Source organism: Elephantulus edwardii, unplaced genomic scaffold (genome assembly GCF_000299155.1).
Source record: "Elephantulus edwardii isolate Elephantulus edwardi_28Jun2011 unplaced genomic scaffold, EleEdw1.0 scaffold00170, whole genome shotgun sequence".
NCBI classification, from domain to species: domain Eukaryota; kingdom Metazoa; phylum Chordata; class Mammalia; order Macroscelidea; family Macroscelididae; genus Elephantulus; species Elephantulus edwardii.
Window position 1 is genome coordinate 6,753,694 of NW_006399920.1, and position 23,670 is coordinate 6,777,363.

Here is a 23,670-nt window from a genome sequence, read left to right on the forward strand (position 1 = left end):
CAACACTGGACTATGTGAATTTTAAAAAATCATGGCTAACATTATAAAGAATGAGAATTTCAAAACATGAAATTATTTTTATGTAGAATGCACACATAAAAGAGACGGTTATTTGATCAGAACAGTGGATAACATCTGGTTTAAATCTAAAGTTTTTTTAGGTTGTATCCTTTTGACATATTTATTCAATCTGTAGCTAAACATACAAGCTAAAAGGCTGGACTATGTAAAGAAAACAACATCAAGATTGGAGGCAAACTATCAGTCTGTAATTTGGAGATGAGATAATCGTGCTACAAAAAGTGAAGATGACTTCAGACATTTGCTGATAAAGATTAAAGACTACAGCCTGCTGTATGGATAATACATAAAGAAAATAGAAATTGTCTAAACCATATCAATGAGCAACATCATGATAAAGGGAGAAATAATCGAAGTTTGCAAGATTTCATATTATTTGGACTGACAATCAACTACCATGTTGGTAGACATCACAAAATCAAATAATATTGTGAGGGACCTCTCAAGAGTATTGAAGAGCAACGACATCAGACTGGAGACTAAGGTGCGCCTGATCCGGGCTATCGTCTTCACAATTATGTGCTATGCATCAGAGAGTTGGACAGTGAATAGGATTGATAGAAAGAGAATTGATGCTTTTGAGCTGTGGTGCTGGAGAAGAGTGTTGAATATACCACGGACTGCTAGGAGAACAAATAAGTTCAGAGAGGGTGAAGCCAGAAGGCTCTTGGGAGTCAAGGATTCTAAAGCTTTGTCTGACATATTTTGGGCATGTTGCAAGGAGGGACTGGTCCTTGGAGAGGGATATCATGTTTGGCAGAGTGGAGGGTTGATGCAGGAGAGGAAGACCTTCGATGAGATGGATCGATTCTGTGACTGGAGTGGTGGGAATAAGTGCGTTTGAGATGGCAAGGTTGGCACAGGGTAGAAGAGCATTTAGAGCTCTTGTACATAGGGTTGCTATGAGTCACAAGCGACTCGATGGCACATAACAACAACAACAAACCAGTATAAAATGAAAATTTTATACAAAGAAAATACAGTATCTGTCCTTATAGGACTAAGTTAGTTCATTGTTGCTCCTGGGGGGAACCTGAGACTCGATGGTACTTAACAACCATAACATCAACATAGAGAGATCAGCTGGTCCAGTGGACAGAAGGCGATGCTACCAAGCCAAAGGTGGGTGACTTTTAATCCGCGGCCCTCGGGCCTGTCTTTCATTGTTTTTGTCCAGACATTCCTCTAGGTTGTATAGCCCTGGTGTACAAGTTGCAGTACAGCGGTCACTTGTGGTTGCTGTGAGGCTGAACACTGTGACACTGATGTGTCAAATGCATTAATGGCTGGCTACCCAATGCAGACAGAGAGTGGGGTGTAGCTCCCCGATTAAAACAAGCTTGGAAGCAGGAGTGGCATCCACTTCCATAATAGCTTGCCTCTGGACACTCTATGAACCTGGAGGGAGGATGAAAGGCACCCAAGCATCGGTAGAGGACTCTCCTTCATAGGATCTCTATGAGTCACCTGAGACTCGACAGCACTTAACAACAACAACAACACCTGGGGGCAGGGGGTTGGAAGGGAAAAAGTACAACAATGAGTGCCTGGAAACCCCAAGTCTCTGTAAACTTTCATTAAAATTAATAAAAAAAGAGAAAAGGGGGGAAAATTGTTGTTCCTGCAAGAAGACCATTACCGTAGAACGTGTATGAGGATGCAAGGCAGGGAGGGAAGCAGAGGGGTGAGGATGGGCAGGGGTGGAGGGGTGCCGGGCTTAGTCACAGGATGGCACAATTTGATGGGTGGAGGGAGGGGTACGGTAAAGGAAAGGGAAACATCCAGTATGAAAAACAAAGTATACAAACTTTGTAAGTAAACCAGTATAGGAGAAAAATTTTTTTTTAAAAATGAAATCAAATATCTTTCAATGGTCAAATCTGCTGCTAAAGAGTGCTTTAATGTGTTAAAAAAGCAAAAAATGTCACTTTGAAATCTGTGCAATGAATAAGGGATACTGAGGAAGAACTGATGCCTTTGAATCTGGGTACTGGCAAAGAATACCAAGCATACTTGTTGTTGATTGCCACTGAGTCAAGCACAACTCACAGCGACCCTATGAACAAACGGCCTGAAGCTTTCTATAACTACTGTCATTTCTCCACGTTCATAGAGTTTCAGAGGCATGTGGTTTAAGAAGTGGATGCCTGTCCTGCTTCCACCAAACACTGTCCACCATGAGCAGCTATTATGGCATTTGATCCCTGCTGGCACAAGGTTCAGCTTCACAGCAAACCCAGATTATCTCAGTGCAGCAAATTGACAGAAGAGTGCTGAACAACTTTGAAGAATGTTCCTCCAAGATGAAACAACACGAGGCCCTAGGGCCCAACCAATTTTTAAATAAAAGGACCCTATGAGGTGAAGCCTCACCATTCTTGCTTCATCCAAGTATACTAAAGACACTAAAAGAATGAACCCAGCCAGAATCTTCCTTAGAAGCAAGAATGGTGAGGCTTAATCTCATATACTTTAGATATAGTATCACGAGTGACTAATCCCTCCAGAAAGGCTTCATGCCTGATAAATAGGTCAACAAAGAACCCTCAAAAACCAAAAGGCTTTTATCAAGATGGGTTGACACAGTCAATGGCTGCAACAGGGCTCAAGCATAGCAGCAATTGTGAGGACGTGTAGGACCAGACAGACAGTCGTGGGTTCTGCTGTAACATGGGTCACTACAAGATGGAAGACTCAGCGGTACCTAATAATAACAAGAACTCATAGAAAAATGCACACATGAAGCTTACTGTTTTGACACACATTGCTTCTCACAGGGCTGCAAGAAGCTGCATTTACAATCCCCAAGGCATGTGGTTCAAATACACCAGATAATCTGCTAGAGAGGGTGGAGTAATCTCCTCCTGTGCCAGTCAGATCTGATTCGATGGTACACAACAGCAACAACAACAAAAAGGGGGAAAAAAACCCAACAAAACAAACCAACAAACCACACGGCCAATAATAATTAGTATCCCAATTTAATATGCAAAGATTAAGAACACAGAGTTTAAGCCATGCACCATTATTTAAAAGCACATTCTATCCAGTTTGTGCCCCATAAAACAAATGAACAATAACATTGATGGTAATAAGTATTATAAAAACCTTTTCAGAACTGATGAGAAAATAAAATTCTTCAATAAAAAAATAAAACTAAATAGTCTTTGACAAAGACACCTTTGTCAAGACTGGCGAATAATCTGCAAGTCTACAGAGAAGTTGAGGGAAAAGACATTGACTCTGGGAACCAAAGGGTTCACGTTCTATTTCTGCTTTTGAATCACTGTTCCTGACATGATACATTTCTACAATACATTTCTACATCTTAATTTTCTCATCTGCCAAATAAGAATCCTCTTCTGGTGGCTTAGTGGTAAGGCATTTCACTGCCAACCCAAATACAGGTGTTCAAATCCAGCAACTGCCCCTCGGGAGAAAAATGGGTAATCTTTTCCCCTGCAATTTATAGCCTCTGAAAACCTCCTGGAGGCTCAGCTGTGAGTCACTTCTGACTTGACAGCACATAAAAACAACAATAACAAACTCAAGCATTTCACTATTAACTGAGGTAGATGCTTTTGGCATATACCAGTTATTTAACTGTAAATAGAAACTTGGGTTAATAAGCTTCCTGTTGATTCTAAATTACAGTTGTTTTGTTGTTGGTAGTAGGTGCTATCAAGTCAAGTATGACACATAGAGACGTCATGAATAACAGATCTGAACTGTGCCCTATCCTGTGCCATCCTCATCATCTCCAACACATCTGTGCCCATTGTTGCAGTCACTGTGTCAGTCCACCTAATTGAGGCTCTTCTTCTCCTTTGCTGCCCCTCCACCGGGTTTCCAAGCATGACGTCTCTCTTCAAAGAGTAACCTCTACTAACAACATGCCCAAAGTATGTGAGATGACGTTCTGCCACCCTTGCCTTCAAGGAACATTCTAGCTGTACCCTCTCCAAAACACACCTGTTAGTTCTTTTGGCAGTTCATGAGATATTTAGTGTTCTTCTCTAGCACACAGCTCAAAAACATCAATTCTTCTTCTGTCATCCTTGTTTGTTGTCCAGCTCTCAGATGCAGAGCGAGTTACTGAGAAGACTATAGCCTGAATCAGGTGCACTTTAGCCTTCAAATATACAACATTGCTTTACAGTGATTTGGTGAGGTTTCTGACAGTCAACTTGCCCAGTGCAATACACTTCCTGATTTCATGAGTGCTTGTCCTAAGAGTGTTGATTATAAATCCAACCAAGATGAAATTGTTAACTTTAATCTCTTCTCCATCTATCATGATGTTGCTTCTTGGTCCAGTGGTGAGGATTGATGTCTTGTTGATAAGTAACAGTCAAAAAGTATAAAATCATGGGGGTTTTTTTAATAAAAGAAAATATTTTGAGAATATTATTTTTGCTCTATTATGGTCTCCACCTCCAATATTAAACTTTTTTGCTCATAGTTTCTGTCATTGGGAGTGGGGGACAATAATACTTCAAAAGGCTTAAGAGATCTTGTCTATCTTAACAACTAGAAAAACCTACGGTGATTCAATTCTAACATTTTTTTCTGCTCCATCACCTGAAGTTAATATAGAGGGATGGAAGTTAGTATTCATTTTTCACATTCTACACATTGTGTTTTCACTTATCTAAGCTTTGAAAATTAGTCTGTTTTGTAACTTGGAGTCAGTTCTATAAAGCCAAGTTGAGTGTGTTCCCATTCCCCCTATATTTTCTCATATAAATGATACGTATAATTGGAGGGCATTAGTAAGTACTTCATGCAGCTGTTTAAGGTGGGATGCATTGCAAATTAATGTGTAAAGTAATTTGAGGCTAAACAAATCTATTCAATGAAACCAAAAGTACTAGAACCCTGCACATTCCATCGACACTTCCTACAGAACAAGAGAAATCACAATAAGAAGTCTCTCAGGGATTTCCTGGGGGAAGAAACTTACCATGGCATTTCATGGTTCAAAGAAGATTCACTCTAAGGAGCCCACTAGCCTTTGGAAACTGATGCTGTCAGTGGTGCTTGGAGAGAGGATGAGGGATGAGGGTGAGTGTTGATTTTGTTATGTGTCATCAAGTTGAAATCAACTCGTAGCTGACCCTCCAGTGTGTTTTCAGAGACAGTAAACTGCAGAGAAATTGACTATCCATCTTTCTTCTGCGGAGCAGCTAGTGGATTCAAACCACTTGCCTTTGAGCTGGCAGACCAACTCCCTGCCTCTAGGTCATCAGAGCTCCTATGAGAGTGAATGAGGGTTGAAGAATGGGAGAATTGGGAAAAATTGGGAATTAAATTTGAATTCTTGTTTTACACCCTTGACCAAACTATTGAAACCTTCAGAGTATAACTTCTTAATTCAGATGACTAGAACAATCATACTCGCATCATGAAGACTACGTAAAATTACTTATTTATACCTTCTAGCAGCTTGCCTAACATACAGTAGCTCTTCAGTGAATTACAATTCAAAAAAGAAATTTATTTGATACGTACCCAACAAGAGATACTTCCAGTGTTGGGCTCATCTCACTAAATTTTAGGGGTTTTTACAAATATAAACTTAATTTTATTCTATTTTACTTACAAAGTTCATACACATTGTTTTTCACACTGGATCTTTCCCATTTCCTTAACCCACCCTTTCCTCCACCCATCAAATTGTGCCACCCTATGATTACAGCCCCGCCTAACCTCACCCTCATGCTCCCCCCCTCAGATCCTCATATATGTTTTACTAGTTATTTATTTACAATAATGGTCTTATACAGTATTTGTCTTTATGGGACTGAGTTAGTTCACAATGCTCCCCAGTCCTTCCCAAGTTAGGCTGTGATTTACAAAGCCCTTGCTTCTGCAAGCTACATAGTATTTCATTGTGTGAATATACCTTAAAAAAGTCAGTTCTTTAGGAAGTTGTAAAAGAAGTAAGGAAAGATGTCTAGGTTTCACTTTTATTTTTCCCCTTTTTGGTTTAGTATTATTGTAAAGAACATTACAACTTAGGCTTGAACAAAGCCGATCTTATATATGTACTTTCTATGTAAGACACATCATTACCTTCTGCACACCAAGGAATACTGGGCAGTACATTACCACTATGTGTGGAATCCATTTGGAACAGTAAGATCATAAAGAAACGAAGCTTTTGTGGTCTAGTGGCAAGAAGTTGCACTGCAATCCCAAAGGTGCGTGGTTCAAATTCACCACCAGCTATGCTGGAGAAGGAGAGGCAATCTCTTCCTGTGCCAGTCAGATACCACTCGACAGTACACAACCCCTATTCCATCCCCCCCAAAAATAAAATCATAAAGAAAACCCCCAAACTATGAAAAGTACAGCAATAAACAGAACATGAAAATGACACTTGTTTGCAGTAGGGAACCTGAAACCCTGAAACAAGAAGCCAAACACATTACCCTGCCAACCTTGGCTAGAGACATATGTATCAGGAACTCAAGTATTTTATGACTCTACACATATTCTCATGAAAGCACTGTGGGTATAGATTTGGGAGACACAAGTAAGTTTTAGAATAGATGGATGGGCAAATAAAAAATCTGTAAGTGGTGGCCTACTGCTAAGTATCTGTGCTGCAATCCCAAAGGCATGTGGTTTGAATCCAATGCCTTCTCAGTGGAAGAACAATGGGCAATCTCCTCTCGTGCAATTATTGCCTCTGAAAACCCACTGAAGGGTCAGCTCTGACTCCATAATATTCAACAACAAAAGAATTAAGATCAATTATATAGCTATCTAATTGGTGAAGAAACCGAGATTCAAGAAATTTAGCTCCAGATCACATGGATAATCAGCTGAGACATACAACCACATCTAGTTCCAAAGCCCACTCTTTCCACTACTGGGAAAACTGTAATATACCTAGTCCTTTCCTCCAATTATCTTCCTTCTTATTGTTCCAGAAATTATTTTGAACCTGTATTAGATAAAATTTATTCTATTTTCATATACTCTTCAACTGAATAGAATCCTTATAAAATCATATTTGCTAGGACAAAGGGGTGTTGCTCATTGGTTAAAGTTACATATATATTTTTAAGTATCACTCATAGCTTATATAAGACTTCAGTTTCACTGGATGCCAGTGACCTAGAAGATCTTGAGTTTTCTTGAGTAAAATCCCTGGTTCCTCTCTCTCTCCTAACTGATTACCATGAAGTCTGTATATCTTATACTATGATGGCACTTATTAACTTATTCTGTCAAAAGAGAAGGTATAGACCTAACAGAGATGAAAGAAAGTCTCAGTTATACTCATATTGATGACCAGTTCCCAATTTTCAAGGGCTCTAAGAATATAATCCCAACTCCTCAGAAGGTCACCCATAACTGAGACATGCTTTACCAGAACTAATTAAACCTGAATTGAAAGCTACTTCTATTATAGCCAGTCCTGTATTTGACAACAAAGGACTATACTATTTCATAATACTGCTTTGAATCTATAATGGCAAAATAGTCAGTGAATGAGATAAACAATAGGGGGAAAAATGCAAGATTCAAGATTGATTCTCACTGCTTTGCTATTAACTCTTCTACTTTTAATTTATACAAATCAGAAATAGAAATTTTGGTAAGACTACAAGCATACTGCCTTTTCAAACTGTTACCTTTCTACACAAATATCTCAGTATAAAATCTAGGTTATGGAAATGACAGCATAAAATTAGGTTTAGGTATCCTTCTTCAATATTTAGCCTACATATCAATCAGTATGTTTAAGTCAATAATAAAACTTTTTGGTCAGTGACTGGGTCCTGAGAAAAATATTTTAAGTATGAAAGCATACTAACTTAAATAGAATGACACAATATTGAGATTTTTGTAGTCCTTTAAATGTAAAAAATTTATAAAAATCCTAACTACTTAAGAATTTAACTTTTAGCATTTTACAAGTGACTCTTAGTCTCTTAACAGAATTTACCATGAATATCTATAGATAAGAACCTCCCTTTAAAACCTCTCCTTACAGATTTGCATTTAATGGATTTGTAGCCCTACATTCAACTGTTGATTAAAGAGATTCACATTTGAAAGAACCTTAAACAGGAAAGAAGGAAAAGGTGGGGGGAAGGAAAGGAAGAGACTGTCTTATAACTGGACTGAGTTGCTTGGCTTCTGGGGCAGGTTAAAGTTGGCACCCATCAGACTCCACCTCCAAGACTTGAGGTTGGAGTATGCTCACTCCAATCGATCACTTGGATGCACAGGAGTGGAGGTGGGTGGAATACAACTAGGGAGACACAGGCTGAGCTTGCACTTGTTCCTTCAGTGCTGTCCACCCAGCATGCACAGACGTGTGGATGAGGAGGGAAGGCTTGTTGGTTTTAGGAGCAGGGAGACATAAGGATCTCTGGCCTGCTGATTTGACTTGACTAAATAGAGCTAAGTGAGGAGACCAAGAGGTCTGGAAAGGAGGGAGAAGTATGGACTCCTGAGTTTGCAGCTGATGCCCATTCAAACCTAGCTACAGATGACTGGGGGTGAATTGAGCAGAACCCAATCAGATGAAGAGAAGATGATCCATGCAATCAACCAGGGTTGACTGCTGCAACCTGATGGCTTGCTCAGGTCTGGAGAATGCTTATGGATGCAGATGCTCAAAGTTCCCAAGTAGAACAGAGGATCCTTCAGACAAAGGGATGAGCTTGTTTTCACAGAGTACTGGTTTGTTGCTGTTGTTGTGTACTGTAGAGTCAGAACTGACCCATAGCTGACCCTCCTGTGGGTTTTCAGAAACAGTTAACAGCACAGGAGGAGATTGCCCATCTTCTCCCATGCAGAAATTGGTGGCCTCGAACTGCATGGCTTAAGGACTGCAGTGCAGTTTCTTGCCACTAGACTTGTTGTTATTGTTATGTGCCATCGAGTCGCTTGTGACTCATAGCGACCCCATGTACAAAAGCTCTAAACGCCATTCTGTCCTGTGCCAACCTAGCCATCTCAAATGCACTTAATCCCACCGCTCCATCTCATCGAGGGTTTTCCTCTCTTTCGCCGCCCCTCCACTCTGCCAAGCATGATGTCCCTCTCCAAGGACCAGTCCCTCCTTGAAACATGCCCAAAGTATGTCAGACGAAACTTCAGAATAGCAATTGGCTAACTAAAAGAGGGGTATGAGGGCACAGGCCATGGAGTTGGCTTGCATGCCAAAAAGTACTTCTTGGTGAGATGACTGGAATGGAAGAAAAAAACCCTCCACAATATAAAGGAATAAATACAATGTGAATGAATGAATGAATGTATGAAACACAATGTATATAAATCATAAAAGTATTAATTAAAAAACGTTAAAAAAGAAAAGCTCCCAAACCAACTCCCTTTATATAGGTTGTGAAATGCTAAGTGAAGGACTCAGAACTACAGAAACTTTGATCCAGTTATTTCTGTGACCTGAATCAAGTGCACAGCACTCTTGAACTTTGATCACCATCTCTGTGTATGCAGACAATTCTTATTTCATGATAGTGTTGACATACATTCAAATAAGAGGATAAATGGAAAAAACACTCAACACACAATGAGTTAGTGATCTTCTGCAGCCCTCTCCCCCCCCCCATCTGTGTAGTACAAGCAGAATCTAAATGACAGCAGGTAGACAAGGACTGGACGAGCCTTTTAGTCCACTATATTACCAGCCCCTGGCACAGCGACAGGCACAAGGTAGGTTTATACTTTTAATAAATGAACCGATGTAGTTAAAATGTGATATGGTTAATATATTAATTTCTAATGCTGTAGTAGAATTGGCTCTGAGGAACAAATGGTGAATTGTTCAGTTGCTAACGGAAAAGTCAGCCGTTTGAACTCCATCGCCCACCCCAATATTGAATGGGGAAAAGGCCCACTGATTTATTTCTGTAAAGATGACGCTAAGAAAACCCTATGGGACAATTCTACTGTGTCACGTGGGGGTCACTATGAGTGTAAATGATTGCAACAGTGCCCAATAATAACAAAAATAAAGTACTATCAAATCCTCTACTTTTCTCTATGCAAAAAGTTGATTTTTCCACGGTGAGAGTCAATATATGAAACTAAATATACACATAATAATATAGCATCTCTAATGGAAACTGAAAAGACATCAATGGTCATAGGCTCAGAGAATATAGAAGAAATAGTTTTTCAATGGCTGCAGTGTGGCATTCACAACATTAAATTAGAATTGTCCATAAGACATTCAGACATTGTGGTTGCTGTGTACCGTAGAGTCAGAACTGGTCCATAGTTGACCCTCCAGGGAGTTTTCAAGGCACTTAACCACACGAGAGGAAACTGCCCATCTGTCTCTCATGGAGCAGCTGGTGGCCTCAAACTGTGTGCCTTTGGGATTGCAGCACAGCTTCTTGCCACTAGGCCACCAGAGCTCTGCTTATTTAGGGCACAGGTTAGGACACGGTTTAGATCTTTTATTCACAGGGTCACTATGAGTTGTACTTGACTCAACGGCACCAAAGAACATATATTATTAGTGTATTCATTCTCAAAAGAGAAGAATAAGTGGGGAAAAAAAGGTCAAATAACTTCCCCAAGCTCACAAAGCTGACTGATAGAAGGAGTATCTGAATTTACATGACCTGATTCCTTGGTTTATATTCTCAATCATTACAAAATGTTGCCTCTCATTCATCCGTCCATCTATCTTTTCATCTATCTATCAATCTATCTATTGATTCATTTACTCATTAAGTCTAGTTTGATCGTACCAAGTGATAATGATACCACTTCTGTCCTCAAGGAGCTCAGTTTCCTGGCTAATAGTGTAAATACATAATTACAGCGAAGACTATATAGCATTTGGTTAGAGAGCAAAACTTGTTATTGGATGAACTGTTGTTGTTGTTGTTATGTGCCATCAAGTCGTTTGCGACTTATAGCGACCCTGTGCACAACAGCCCTAAACCCTGCTCTATCCTGCGCCAACCGCACTGCCTCTGACACACCCATCCCGATTACCCCAGTCACCGAAATCAATCCATCTCATAGAGGGTCTTCCCCTCCTGCGCCGTCCCTCTACCCTCCCAAGCATGATGTCCCTCTCCAAGGACCCGTCCCTCCTGGCAACATTGGATGAACTACATTTCTCAAATATACATGTTACAATTCTAACCTCTGTACAGGACCCTGTTTGGAAATAGGGGGTTTTTTAAAGTTAATGAGGCAAGATCAGAGTAGGATGGGTCCTAAACCTACACACTTCTGAATTTTAAAGAGCACCGTAGACATGCAGAGCAGGGGGAGAGATGTCACATGGAGACAAATGCACCTGGTAGGTGAGTCCACAAACCTAGGAACTACAAGGAATCCTGGCTAGCAGAAGCGGAACTAAAGAAAAACTTCCTGCGCTAGATATGTACTGAAGTCAGGCCTATGGCTTCCTAGACCGTGAGAAAATAAAGTTATGTTCTTTCAAGGTGCCCAATTTTTGTACATTGTGTTACATCAACACTTGGTAACTAAGACAAGGCTCATTAGCAACCTGGAATCAGTATGCAGTTGGTGGAGTAGGAAACATAAGCTCTCTTCATATCATAGGTTCCACTCAATCCACTCCCGAGTCCACTTGCTGCATTACAACAACACACTCCACCCACACGTTCCACTATGGTTGCTGCCATGTGCAAAGCCTAAAAAAGTATCAGTATGCACTAATCTTTTATAGTGAGAGGATATTACATAACTTACATCTTTTGAAATATGCCCTCAATTCCTTAGCAAAGACTGCTGGAGCATCATGATAGTAAGCTCAGTGGTTAAAATGTAGCTTCTAAGGCCCTTTCATTAAAGTTTAAGTCTAGATGGACATATATCACCAGATGTGTGACCTGAGACAAATTATTTACTCTTCTTAAGCCCTGATTTTGCTTATGAAAAATGGAGAAGAAAATGAGGAAATGATTGTACACATTGCCTGGCACGTAAGAAACTCTTATATATTGTTATGACACCAATGAGTCTTTGCAAATTTGAAGCACTGGTGCCAGTGACTTTTTATATGTAATTCCCACAATTTAAAAGAGGGAATAATTAAAACTTGAAAAAACTGAAAATAGAAATCCATTAAGATTCCACAATTTAAAAGGAGCAAACATTAAAATGCATGCTGAGGGTTAAAAAAAAATGCAAGTACTGGGTTTACTTAGAGATATAAAGCCCATTATGTAAGACTCCAGATGACAAGAAAATAGCTTACCATGTGGAAGATTCTCTGAATCAAGCCCGTTTTGGTGTCTAACTATGAAAACATGAATTCCACATTCTATATATACCATGTAGTATAATAATTAAGAGCACCTCTAGAGATTCTGACTCCCCAAATTGGAATCCTAGCTCTACCATTTACTAATGGGGACAGTAGACGAGCAGCTTAAAGCCTACGCTTCACTTTCATCTGTGAAATGAAGATAATTCAAATATTTTCTTTGTACAGTACGGTCATTGTGAAGATTGTTTGAACCTCCACTCTAAAGCAATTACAAACTCTAATTGGTACATAATAAGTGCACAATATACGTTCTGGAATAAAAGCCATATAAATCCGGGAATTTAATTCTTGATCTTCTCCTTCAAGCCAGGGACTTGGCAGTTACCCTAAATTCGATCTTTCTCACTTCCTACATACAATCCATTGCCAAGTTTTATTGAGTCTTCCCCTAAATATCTCTTATCTGCATCATCCGCTCTCACCACTGCCATCGTCTCTGGCCTGGTTCTAACTCACAGCGTCTCATATTTGGATCACCATCAGTGCTTCCTACCTGCTCCCCCTGCTGCTGCCTACAACACTGATGCTAGTGATTGTTCTAAATCATAAAGCTGTTCATAGTCTCCCTCCCTCCCACTTTTGGTCAGGATAATTTCCAAACCCTGTATGATGGCATACAAGGTCTTCAAGCTCTGGACCTGCCTACATTCCTAGAGTTTTTTCATTCCTATTACACACTCATATCTCTTTACACCAGATATTCTAAATTTCTGTGTCCCTCCTCTCAACATGCTTTCCAATTCCATCACTTTGGGCATAGGCTTCTCTTCTGTTTCACTGACTATCTCACTAACTTCTCCAAGACTCAGTTTCTCTGAGCTCACCTGGGTTAAAATGAGGGTCTTTACATACATGACAACGGGTCCTCTTTCATACACAGAGAATCCGATGGCTGCTCTGGTCATTCTCCCTAGCTCTGCTGGGCTCTACTTTACTATTGACACCATATATTGTATAGCTTCATCTCCAAAGCTTAATGCAATGCCTACTCCACAGAAATCCCCTGATAAATGTGTATCGAATGAATATATGAATACAAGAATGAATCAATGAATATTCATTCTTCTTCTGCCACTGATTAACAGTATGAGTTTGACATCAACAATCAGAATTCTAATAATCATGTGATAAATTGCCATGCTATCCAGCACCCACTTCCTAAACAACCTGCCTCTGGAAACTCTATGAACTTTGATAAATGACAATAGTTATAGAAAGGCTTTCAGGCCTTTTGTTCATAGGGCCGCTATGAGTCGTGCTCAACTCAAAGGCAATCAAGGACAACAACATCCTAGTATCTAGGACTGATAGGCATAGAGGAGTACATGATAAATGTTCCTTTTTACAATAATTCCTCAAGGTACCTCACATTATTTTTGTCAGGATATAGTAAATACATAGGTAAGCATACATTTTAAATAAAGCAGATTTATTGAATAAATTAATGTAAATTATCTCCTCTCACTACTGAAGATGTATTTTATTCTTTCATGGGGACAAGGCGAAACATGCAATTAGCATAGTATTGGTACCACTGGCAACAGAGAGGTTGGTGAACTGGAGCTCACTCCCCAACAAGTGTATCTGTGACTACTAACCCTAGTGGGCTCATGTTTATCCACTGAATAACACCTGTGAACAGAAGACTCTGCTGGTTGCAGGTAACATCAAGAGTTCCTCTCCTCAAGTTACTTAGTCAGGGATCCAAAATGAATCTACCCAAAGGCATCTTTGGCTTTACCTTTCATTGGATAAAAACCCAAGCAGCTCATCAGGAGAGAGGGAGTGTGAAAGGGAAAAATATATTAGAAGAGTTATGGCAAAGTATAGGTAAGGGATATTTGTAACTATACTCTTAAGCAAAATCTAAACTAAATCCATCTAAGAATATTTTTTTTCAGAATATTTTTTTGCTTAAGGTCAGAAAAGTTGATGATGATAATAAAATTAAGGGTCACCTACTCAAATATATTTCCTTCAAACAAATAGAAAGGTTTCCTTTTTCTTGATATTATATATGTTTCTGTGCCAAGAAGAAAGCATACCATAATTAAGGATCAGTTTATTATCTAGAAGTTCCCCACTTTTGTGTATCTGTAGGAGTGGGGAGGCTGGTTATGACTTTCATTCATGGTTATCAATATTCATAATAGACCTAATGTATATATAACTCAATGTTGTTGTTGTTATGTGCTGTTTGCGAGTCATAGTGACCCTATGTACAACAGCCCTAAACCCTGCTCTATCCTGTGCCAATCACGTTGCCTCTGGCACACCCATCCCGATTACCTCAGTCACTGAACCAATCCACCTCATAGAGGGTCTTTAAAAACCTATGAGATGTGAACTCAATGCTCATTATTCAATGAGAACCAATATTATATCTATATATGTATTATGATTTTATTATACTACATATGAGTATCATATTCCACATCATATGTTACTGGATCATATTGCATACCTCTTCTTGGGCTGGCTCACCCCTGAATTGTAAGGGTTTTCACAAACCAAATTTCTTATTTCACAAAATTTTTTGTGTGCTGTTGAGTCTGGACAAACTTACAGATGACCTTCCAGCGGGTTTTTAGAAGCACTAAATCACCTGGGAAGAGATTGCCCATCATTCCTCTGCTGGGGAATTTGAACCATGTGCCTTGGGGATTGCAGCACAGTGTTTTATCACTAGGCCACCTTGTTGTTATTGTTGTTAGGTGCTGTCAAGTCTAGTATGACACACAGTGGCCCTATGAACAATCAATCGGAAGCGTGTCGTATCCTGTGCCATCCTACAACGTGACATACTCAAGCCTATTGCTGCAGTCACCTGCTTAAGGGTATTCCTCTCCTTTGGCATCCCTCGCCTTACCAAGCATGATATCCTTCTCCAAATAATAACCAGAGCTCCCTATTACTCTGTAAGAGTTTCTTAAACCTCTCTAACTTGTCATAGTTTTATTAGAGTATGAACTACTGCTATTATGTAATTAAAAGCTCATAAAGAATATTTCTTCATATGAGCAGTAGCAACTATCCCCATAATAACCCACACAGTATTTAAAAGCTGACTTTTCAATTGACCTGGGGCTGACCATACAGAGCAAAGTAGCACACAAACCTTAATGAGAATCTCGGGAAAATACAGGAAAAGGAGATTCAAAGTCTAAGCAATTAACTTGTTAGGGAATCAATGTTATAGATAATCTCCCAATGAAAGGAACCTGGTCTGTATTTGCAAATAAATTTACTCTTCACTTTGCACATTAAAAGGACTCCATTAAGTAATGTGACCATGAATGCCATAACTTCCATAATAATACTGTTTCGGAGAGGGAGCATACATGTCACACCATGCTATCTATTAACAAGTACAATAGCTTTGAAAGCATTAGCTCTGAGCCACTTTTTAGATCTCCTCTGTGAGTGTCCTGACAACAAAACATTTAAATCTGCTTGCACATTTACAATAGTGATATTGATATTTCTCCATGTTCCTTCCTGGTTGCTAAGAGATTTACATTGGAGAGACTCTGCTGTATTCATAACAAAGCATTTTAGTCCACAGAACTGTGGCTTCAGAGCAGTAAGTCCAGAAACTCCTTTTGCCTCACTCTTTCCTTGTTGTGCTTCCAAGTCAAATAGGAGCCCAAGCACAAAGGCAGCAGGTCCATCTGCTGCAGGAAACACTCCACACAAGACTGCACTGGCTACCACTTCTTTATATAAATTGTTGGAATAAATAATAGCATCAGATCTTTGTAGAAGTACATGTACATATATATACCTTTCCCCCTGTCATCTCAGAAGTCAATTGACGATGATGATGGTGATGATAGGGGTGGATGATAGGTGGAAAGGGGGCAAGTGACAGTAACATATCCACAAAGCTAAGGCAGTAACATTCGACCTGAATGTAGCAAAAGATAGCAATTGCACAATAACTGGGGTGCAAGGCATTGAAATAGATCTGGCACCGACTACCTTAACCTAAGTTTGCACTTCTGTGAAAATATATTCAAGAAGTTTATTTCCACAGACAAGAAAGTGAGAAATGTCTATATATAACATCTTGCAGCAAAACAGCTGCAGTCCTCTGAATCCAGCCTCATAGAGTGAGCAGCAGAATGACAGGCAGAGGAGGAGGCTGCTTCTGGAGACCCTCAACTGGAAGAAGACGGCACAGGTTCTGGAACTACTGGTGGTCACTCCCTGAGGAGAGGCGCTGTGGTGGACACAATCCGCAAATCTGCATGCCATTTCATGACCGCTTGCCTCAGACCTCAGGGTGAGTTCAGAGAAGATCACCCCCATGGGAATAATCTCAAAGTCACATCCAAATGCTTGATGGCTTGTCTCTTTATTCAGATCACAGGCTTTAGTCAATTTTGACTCATTGTCTACATGTAGGAAAGGTGCTTTGGGGCCTTGCTCCTGTCTGTCCCCAGGAGTCATGCTTTAAGGGCACAACCACCAAACACTTAGTAAGTGATCTCTGGCTGTAACGAAACACCACTGACCTAGAATATTCCCATTTCCCCTCTATGTTGGACTATGAGGAGTCAATCATCAATGGTCATTCTGGGATCTAAAGCAGTGAGTGCTGAAGGTTGCAGGTCCCCGAACGCCCTGGGGATTCCTGCATTCAGGATAACCTGGCTTGCTCAGCAGAGGAAAAAACAAAAACCTCTCGGATTTGAGCTTTATTAACAAAGGCAAGTTGTTTCTGGCCGAACCTTACACAACTCTCAGGCAAAAGGAAAGAGAAAAAAATAAAGCAAAGCAGGAAATGACTTTTCTGCTACGTCTTTAAGGTCACAGCTCTGCGTGAGAAATGCACACATGTGACACAGTTCTAACACAAAAGCTCCTTCTCCAGGAGACAGACCTCCAAGAAGTACAAAGGCTGACGCTCCTGCAGACCTCAGTCCCCGCAATTCCTGTCACCTTGACCGGTTGGTGCAGAAACTACTTTTGACTCCCTGTACCACATTTCTGTCATGGACACAGGACCGTGCCCATAGAAAGCAAAAACGCACCTTCCGCAGGAGAACTGCAGTCACCCCCACACAGGATCACCCCCTCTCCTCCCCAACCTGACGCCTGTGGTCTACCACAGGGTCTTCTCATCTGTTCTCAATTGATACACTCAATTTGCATTCTCCCTAGCATGTAAAAACAGCCCCTAATGCTTCTAACAGATGCCAGCAGGAGACTGAAAACAAAAAGAAGCCAGGCATGATATATATGCTCTGGCAGACACAGATACCTTTTTCTTCCGATCCCGGGACCGTTTGCGATGTTTCCTTTTTTTCTCAGTCTCTTCTTCAGCATTGATTTCTAAATCCCTGTTTTTCTTTAATTGAGAGGCTGCATGAGCCATAATGCATTAAGCAAGATCCTCTCCAGCCCGGCTTCCTTGTAGAAGGTGATATCCTCAGGCACCTTTAATCAGGCTTCGAACAGCATTCCAATCACTGGCAGAAAACCTTGGACTAGAAGCAGGAAGGCATTCAGAATGCAAAGATGCTGGAGAAGCTGAAGCTTTTAAAAACCAAGAGGACAGTTTCCAGACTTCATCCTACACCTTCCTCTCCCTGTACCTTTACCAGAGGGTGCAGCCATCGTAATGCATTTACCGTAGTGAAGGGGAAAAAAAGGCTGCTGGGACAGAGGGGAGCAGTATTCTGGCTGGATCCCCTGCTACCAGCTGGAAGTGCCTAAGTGATTCCTCGGAAGGGGGAATGCTGCAAAGGATGCTTCTCTGAAGGAAAAAAAATCAAGAGTCACCACACATGCAGGAGCAAAAATCCAGCCCTAATTCTGAAAATCTATTTTAGAATCCTTCAAAAAAAAGAAAGGGCTGCAATTTATACATCACCACTAGATCCGCACGGAGCATAATTTAACCCGTGCTAGAATGGAGCCGCTCCTACTTTAGTTTAACTGCTGATGGTGACAAATAAAAAATAAGATTACGTGAAATACACTGCATTTTCCTAGGGAGCTCCTGACTGCATTATGGGGAAGACAATGCATGCATTGGCTGTCTCAACAGTGTGTCCTTTATGCTGAAGTGCATTCTGTGGGCGAGGAATACAGAAAGAACTGCTGTGTTTTTAAAACAACATGCTTATTACAACACATCATATAGAACGATGTTATCATGTTGGCGTATGGAACAGATGTCTAATTTATAGGCAGTTCCCAGGATTCTTCTCTAAGGTTCAAGGGTCAGAGGATGGGGAATGTGTGCAGTAATAAGGGTTTCTGAGTTGGAAAAAAAAATGAAGATTTGCCTTTTATGATCAGACTTGCCTCAATCACTTTACTAGTTTTGCCACCTGAGTCCTCATTGACTGCAGCTTCTGAATATTCATTATGTGTAGGGAAGCGGCACCATGCTCAAGGCCTATTGGGGCATCGTCAGCTGGGACGCACACACTGCAAGAAATGGAATAGATCAGGAATCGTTTATACACATACACACACGCCACACAGCGTTACGAAGAAGGTGCTGAAATGTCGTTGCTGTTATGTGCCATCGAGTCATCCTGTATACATGATGAATCCCTGTCTGATCCTGTGCTGAAATGTTAGGCTGGATCAAAATCATTTGGGTTCCTGGGAAAATCCCTAATTTCACCAAGAAAACCAGCACACAAAAAGAGGAGGCTTGGTTGAAAGATCCTTAGCTGGTGTGTGCGCTCCCAACAACGAAAGTCCATTATTTTGGAAACCGGTGCATTTGACTTTGCAGGGCTGAATGCTAAGTAAGTGAAGAAAGAAGCACACAGTCCAAAGAGATCATCAGAGGATCTGATCCTGGTTCTCTGGAGTTAACGACCACTTACTTCATAGAGTGTGGGAGGTGAGTTTCTTTAGAGAGCTCCACCATATTTCTGATATGGAGACCAAAGAATTTTCTCTTCTGTCCTTATAGGGTGTTGACAGGCTGTATCAGGCAGGGATAGAAAATGAGAAACAATATAGGCCAGGAACAGGGCACCCCAAAAGTGTTACAGTGGATGGCAAGTTTCACCTAGGCCTCACCACAGTGGCCACACAGTTCTGTGGACCTACTAAATGTGCCAATATTCAAGTGTTTGCTTTCCCACAGAAGTTATCTTTATAAAGAAAGAGTTCAGGAAATTGTCTTCATTGACTGTGAAATCAGCCATTCAACAAAAGGGGGGACAAAAAAGGCAGAGAAGGACTGGCACAGGGGCTGCGACCAAGGGCTCACGCACAGCAGCTGTTTAATAGGACGGCACAGGGCTAGACTGGGATTCCGCCCTATTGTACACGGGGTCTCTGAGAGTCGGACCTAACTTGACAGCAGTTCTGGTAGCCTAGAGGTAAGGAGCTGTGAGCGCATGCATCAAATCCACTGGCTGTTTTGTAGGAGAAAGATGGGCAATCTCCTCTTGTGCGACGTACAGTTGCTGAAAACCTGCAGGAGGATCAGCTATGAAGTACAAAAGCAGAAAAAGAATCTTTGGCTCTTCATAGCAAAAGTGTTTCTATTAGGAATATTTTTATTGTAATAGCAATAAGGTGGGAAGATAGAAGAATACACACACACACACACACACACATATATATATATATATTTTTAAGACATTTTTCTGCTTTGTCCCTCTATACTTCCTTCTGTGCTTTTGAGGAACATCTATGCAATTTCTTTTCCTTATTTTCAGTAAGTTGAAGAGGACAGCCAGTTTGGAAAAATAACAAACCCAATACTGGCTGATTTCCCACTGGCTCCTGGACCTACATTTTTTTTCCTTCCTTCAAAGAAAGTAATGACATTTTAAAATACATTTGTAAGTACCCTTGACCAAAGTAACTTCAGTATCTGACACTGGCAAAGCCCTGGGCTTTCACTTCGATCCTGATTAGCAAAAACATATTTGGAAATTAGGAAGAGAAATCTCAGTTATTATTTTCTTAAAAACAAAATTAAACACTTTATCTCTACAATTATTCTTTGCCTCTCAAAAATACTGAGGAGCTTCACCCTCCCCCCCCATGAGCACGATTTGAACAGACTCTTCACCAAAGAAGACGTTCAGATAGTGAACAAACACATGAACAAATATTCAAAATCCCTAGCTCTAAGAGTGGTGCAAATCATCTCACCCCAGTAACAGAGCTTCCTGACTTTTAAACCTTCAGAATATGAATGGATCTCACCTTACCTCAAACAGTGGCTAATATGTCAATACTAAATTGGAAGGTATAGCTTGTTTGGATTTGCTTCCCTCTAGAAAATGTGGGCAAAACATCCTCTATTTCTAAACTAGAAAAACTGTGAACCCCAATTCCACTAAGAATAGCAACAGGGTGGACCCCAGGATGTGGTGTGGTTGCCTAGTGGTTAAGGAATAGCGTCACCAACCTGAAAGCAGGTGGTTTGAATCCACCAGCCACTACTCAGGAGAAACATGGCCATCTCATCATCATGTGATCGACAAACTCTGAAAACCCCTGGCTAGTCATTTATGAGTCAGTTCTGATGACAGCAGTGAGTTGAGTTTGTTGAGTATAGCATTAAAGGCCCAGTAAGTCTCTCCCTAACCAGCATATATCTTGATTAACTCTTAACCAAGAGTTAACTCTTAACTCACGGTATACTTAATCATGCATAAAAGAAAAATTATCGTCAGTTTTCTCCCCAATAGCTGACTAAAAGGGTTCTTACTCAGTTCCAATTGTCTATAATTATAGAAAGCAAGCCCATATAAGCAATTAAATAAATACACTAAAGGAATTTTTTAAAACATTATTCTTTAAAGTTTTATCAAAGTTTTACACACAAGTTTCAAGAATTTGCTCTTCTCTCGGGAATTTTAAAGCTAGTATGAATCCTTGAGGTAAAAACTGACTGTACTACTATCAAAAGTTTTGCATATCATTAAGCTGGTGGCAGTTCCTCAAAGCATGAAGAAAAGATCTAGCATGCAGCAAGCACCTCATGCAAAAGAAATATTAAATAAGTGAATAATGCAAGGTTCAGTTGGTCTAATGGTAGCTCATTTCCATGGAACTTTCTCTAGTTCTAAATTTTCTAGTTAAAAAGATTCTAATGAAAATGAACAGGACTCTCACATGGTAGAGAAATGTATGGAACGAGAAAGGGATCCCAAGTTACATTTAGGAAAAGTGTTCATGTGAGTCACTTCCCCTGAAAGGACTGTGGTTTTAGAAAAGCTACAAGTACACAGATTGCTAATCCACGCTTTCAAAACAAAGAGTTTTCAAACTTTCATTAACTGAAGAATTGAAAATTATTTTTGTGAGAAATAGTGTTTCATGCCTATCAATTATTAGAGATTAAGTTACTTCAAAATAGTAAAAATATTTTTCTAGCTTGACATTAGTAATTCTTACAACTACTCATTGCCATTGAATTGGAACTGACTCATAGCTGACCCTCTGTTGAGTTTCCGAGGCTGTAAATCTCAAAGGAGGAGCCTGCTCCTCTTTCTCCCCCAGAGCTGTTGCTGGAACTAAGCATGAATCAGCCCAAGAATATCTCTGGGTCAATGGTACTGCTTCCTATAGACTGGGCCATCAGAGCTCCCTTAGTTATGCTTATATCTGAAACTATTTTTTAACACAGAATTGAAAAAAAAAAGAAAGAAAATGTCTAAATATTCCCCTGAAAACATTTTTTATTTTCACTTTTCCACTGGTATAACTCACAGACTTTAGATATTTCAATAAAAGAATTTCGTTTTTACCTCCTTGAATTTTAAAGATAAATTTCTAGGATTTCTAGACAAGTTTTGTATATTTAGCCAATTAACATTTTTTTTCAGGAATAATTCTATCTTGTGCATCCACACTGGTGAGTGGAGATGACATACAACAATGCAAGGCTAACTAAGGAGCTGACAATGCCACTTGACAACTGTTGAAGTTTTATAGCTGAGAACTTAGAAAAACATACCTTACAGTGATGCAGAGAATGAGGAGTGTATGAATAGCACACAGCGAGATGCATGAGAGAAACGAAAAGGAAAAAAGTGGTCCCAATTCTGTCATGTAAGCTGCCCTCAGCCCTGCCCTGGGTTCACAATGCTGATTAAAGTGTATGTTTTGATGGGATGAAAACTCCTGAATGAGCTGCACCCACTTTCATTTTCACAGAAGCAGAGCAGCCTCACCTTAAGAAAGAGTCAAAATATTTATCCTTCAAAAGAAAAATGAATCCACTGTCATTTCATTACTTTTAGCATCCTACATAAAGGTGATGTCAAAAGACCTTGAGTGGGTTCCAAACAGTCAGGAACAAGGAAGAAAACAAGCACTGAACCTATCAAGGTAATAAATAACAAAAAAAAGTACCGTGGGAAATTCTTAAGTCATAGTGATACATTATACTCTATTTTCAGATGAGACACATGGAGTTCTTTTTCTTAAAAAAAAGAGTCAAAACAAAAGAGACTGTGGCTAGCACACAATGATGGGCTGGTGGTCGTTTCTATGCTTCTGGGAGGTGTGGCACTGCTGGATATATGAGCACTGGCCTTGGTACCATCTGTCTTAGCACTCATTCTGTCTCCTTCCATGGAGCTGGCCGTCCAAAGAACCGGCCTGACCTCAGCACAGGAAAAAGAGCCAGCTGGCCCCAAGCACGCCAGCTGCTTCAGTGACCTCACATGGATGACTGGGACAGACACACAGAGATGATTCCCGAAGATCTCCCCATCACACCCATGTGGCCTCCAGAAAGGAGAGAATTCCTTACTGCAGGTGGAAGGCCCTCACAAGGACATAGCTGGTTTCTGTTCAGTGCAAAGAAGCAGACGTATAGCTCACTGAACACCGAGCAGGCAGCATGAGTGATGTATAAAGAAAACATACTGAAGTGTACTCTGGGTGAGGGGATTATATACCAATGAAAGAATTTTCTTCTGCTTTTCAAAGAGAAGAGCGGTGCGGTGGGGGAAAGCAGGGAGAAAAATGCAACAATGAATGAATGGAAATCCAAGATCTCTGTAAATATGCCACTTCCTCCACTGGCCACTGTTCCCACAAAACAGGTAGGGAGACTAGATGACTTCTAAGACACTATTTTACTATTCTAAAATGTTGCAATGAGAGAAAGCTAAAGGTGCTTGGTTATCAAGAAAGATCTATTCAAAAGGTTATTTTACAAGGAGTTTATAATCTAAATAGTATAGTTTTTAGTGGGTTTTGCTGTTAACTAAAAAGGCCAACAGTTTTTTATATTTATATATATGTGTGTGTATGTATGTATGTATGTGTATATATATATA

The 23,670-nt window shown here is 40.2% G+C and overlaps 1 protein-coding gene across 2 annotated transcripts in view; it reads right to left on the reverse strand.

The window, feature by feature from the left end:
• ANK3 (ankyrin 3, node of Ranvier (ankyrin G)) overlaps nucleotides 1-23,670 on the reverse strand; it is a 662,526-nt gene that overhangs the window by 398,123 nt on the left and 240,733 nt on the right. The window contains exon 1 of one of the 2 annotated variants that reach the window (XM_006895587.1): nucleotides 17,652-17,765. The exons of the other annotated variant lie outside the window; for it this stretch is intronic. Within the exon in view, the coding sequence (XP_006895649.1) occupies nucleotides 17,652-17,765 (114 nt within the window). Of the gene's footprint in view, nucleotides 1-17,651; nucleotides 17,766-23,670 lie in introns of those variants that run through there. 2 annotated transcript variants of the gene reach the window in all.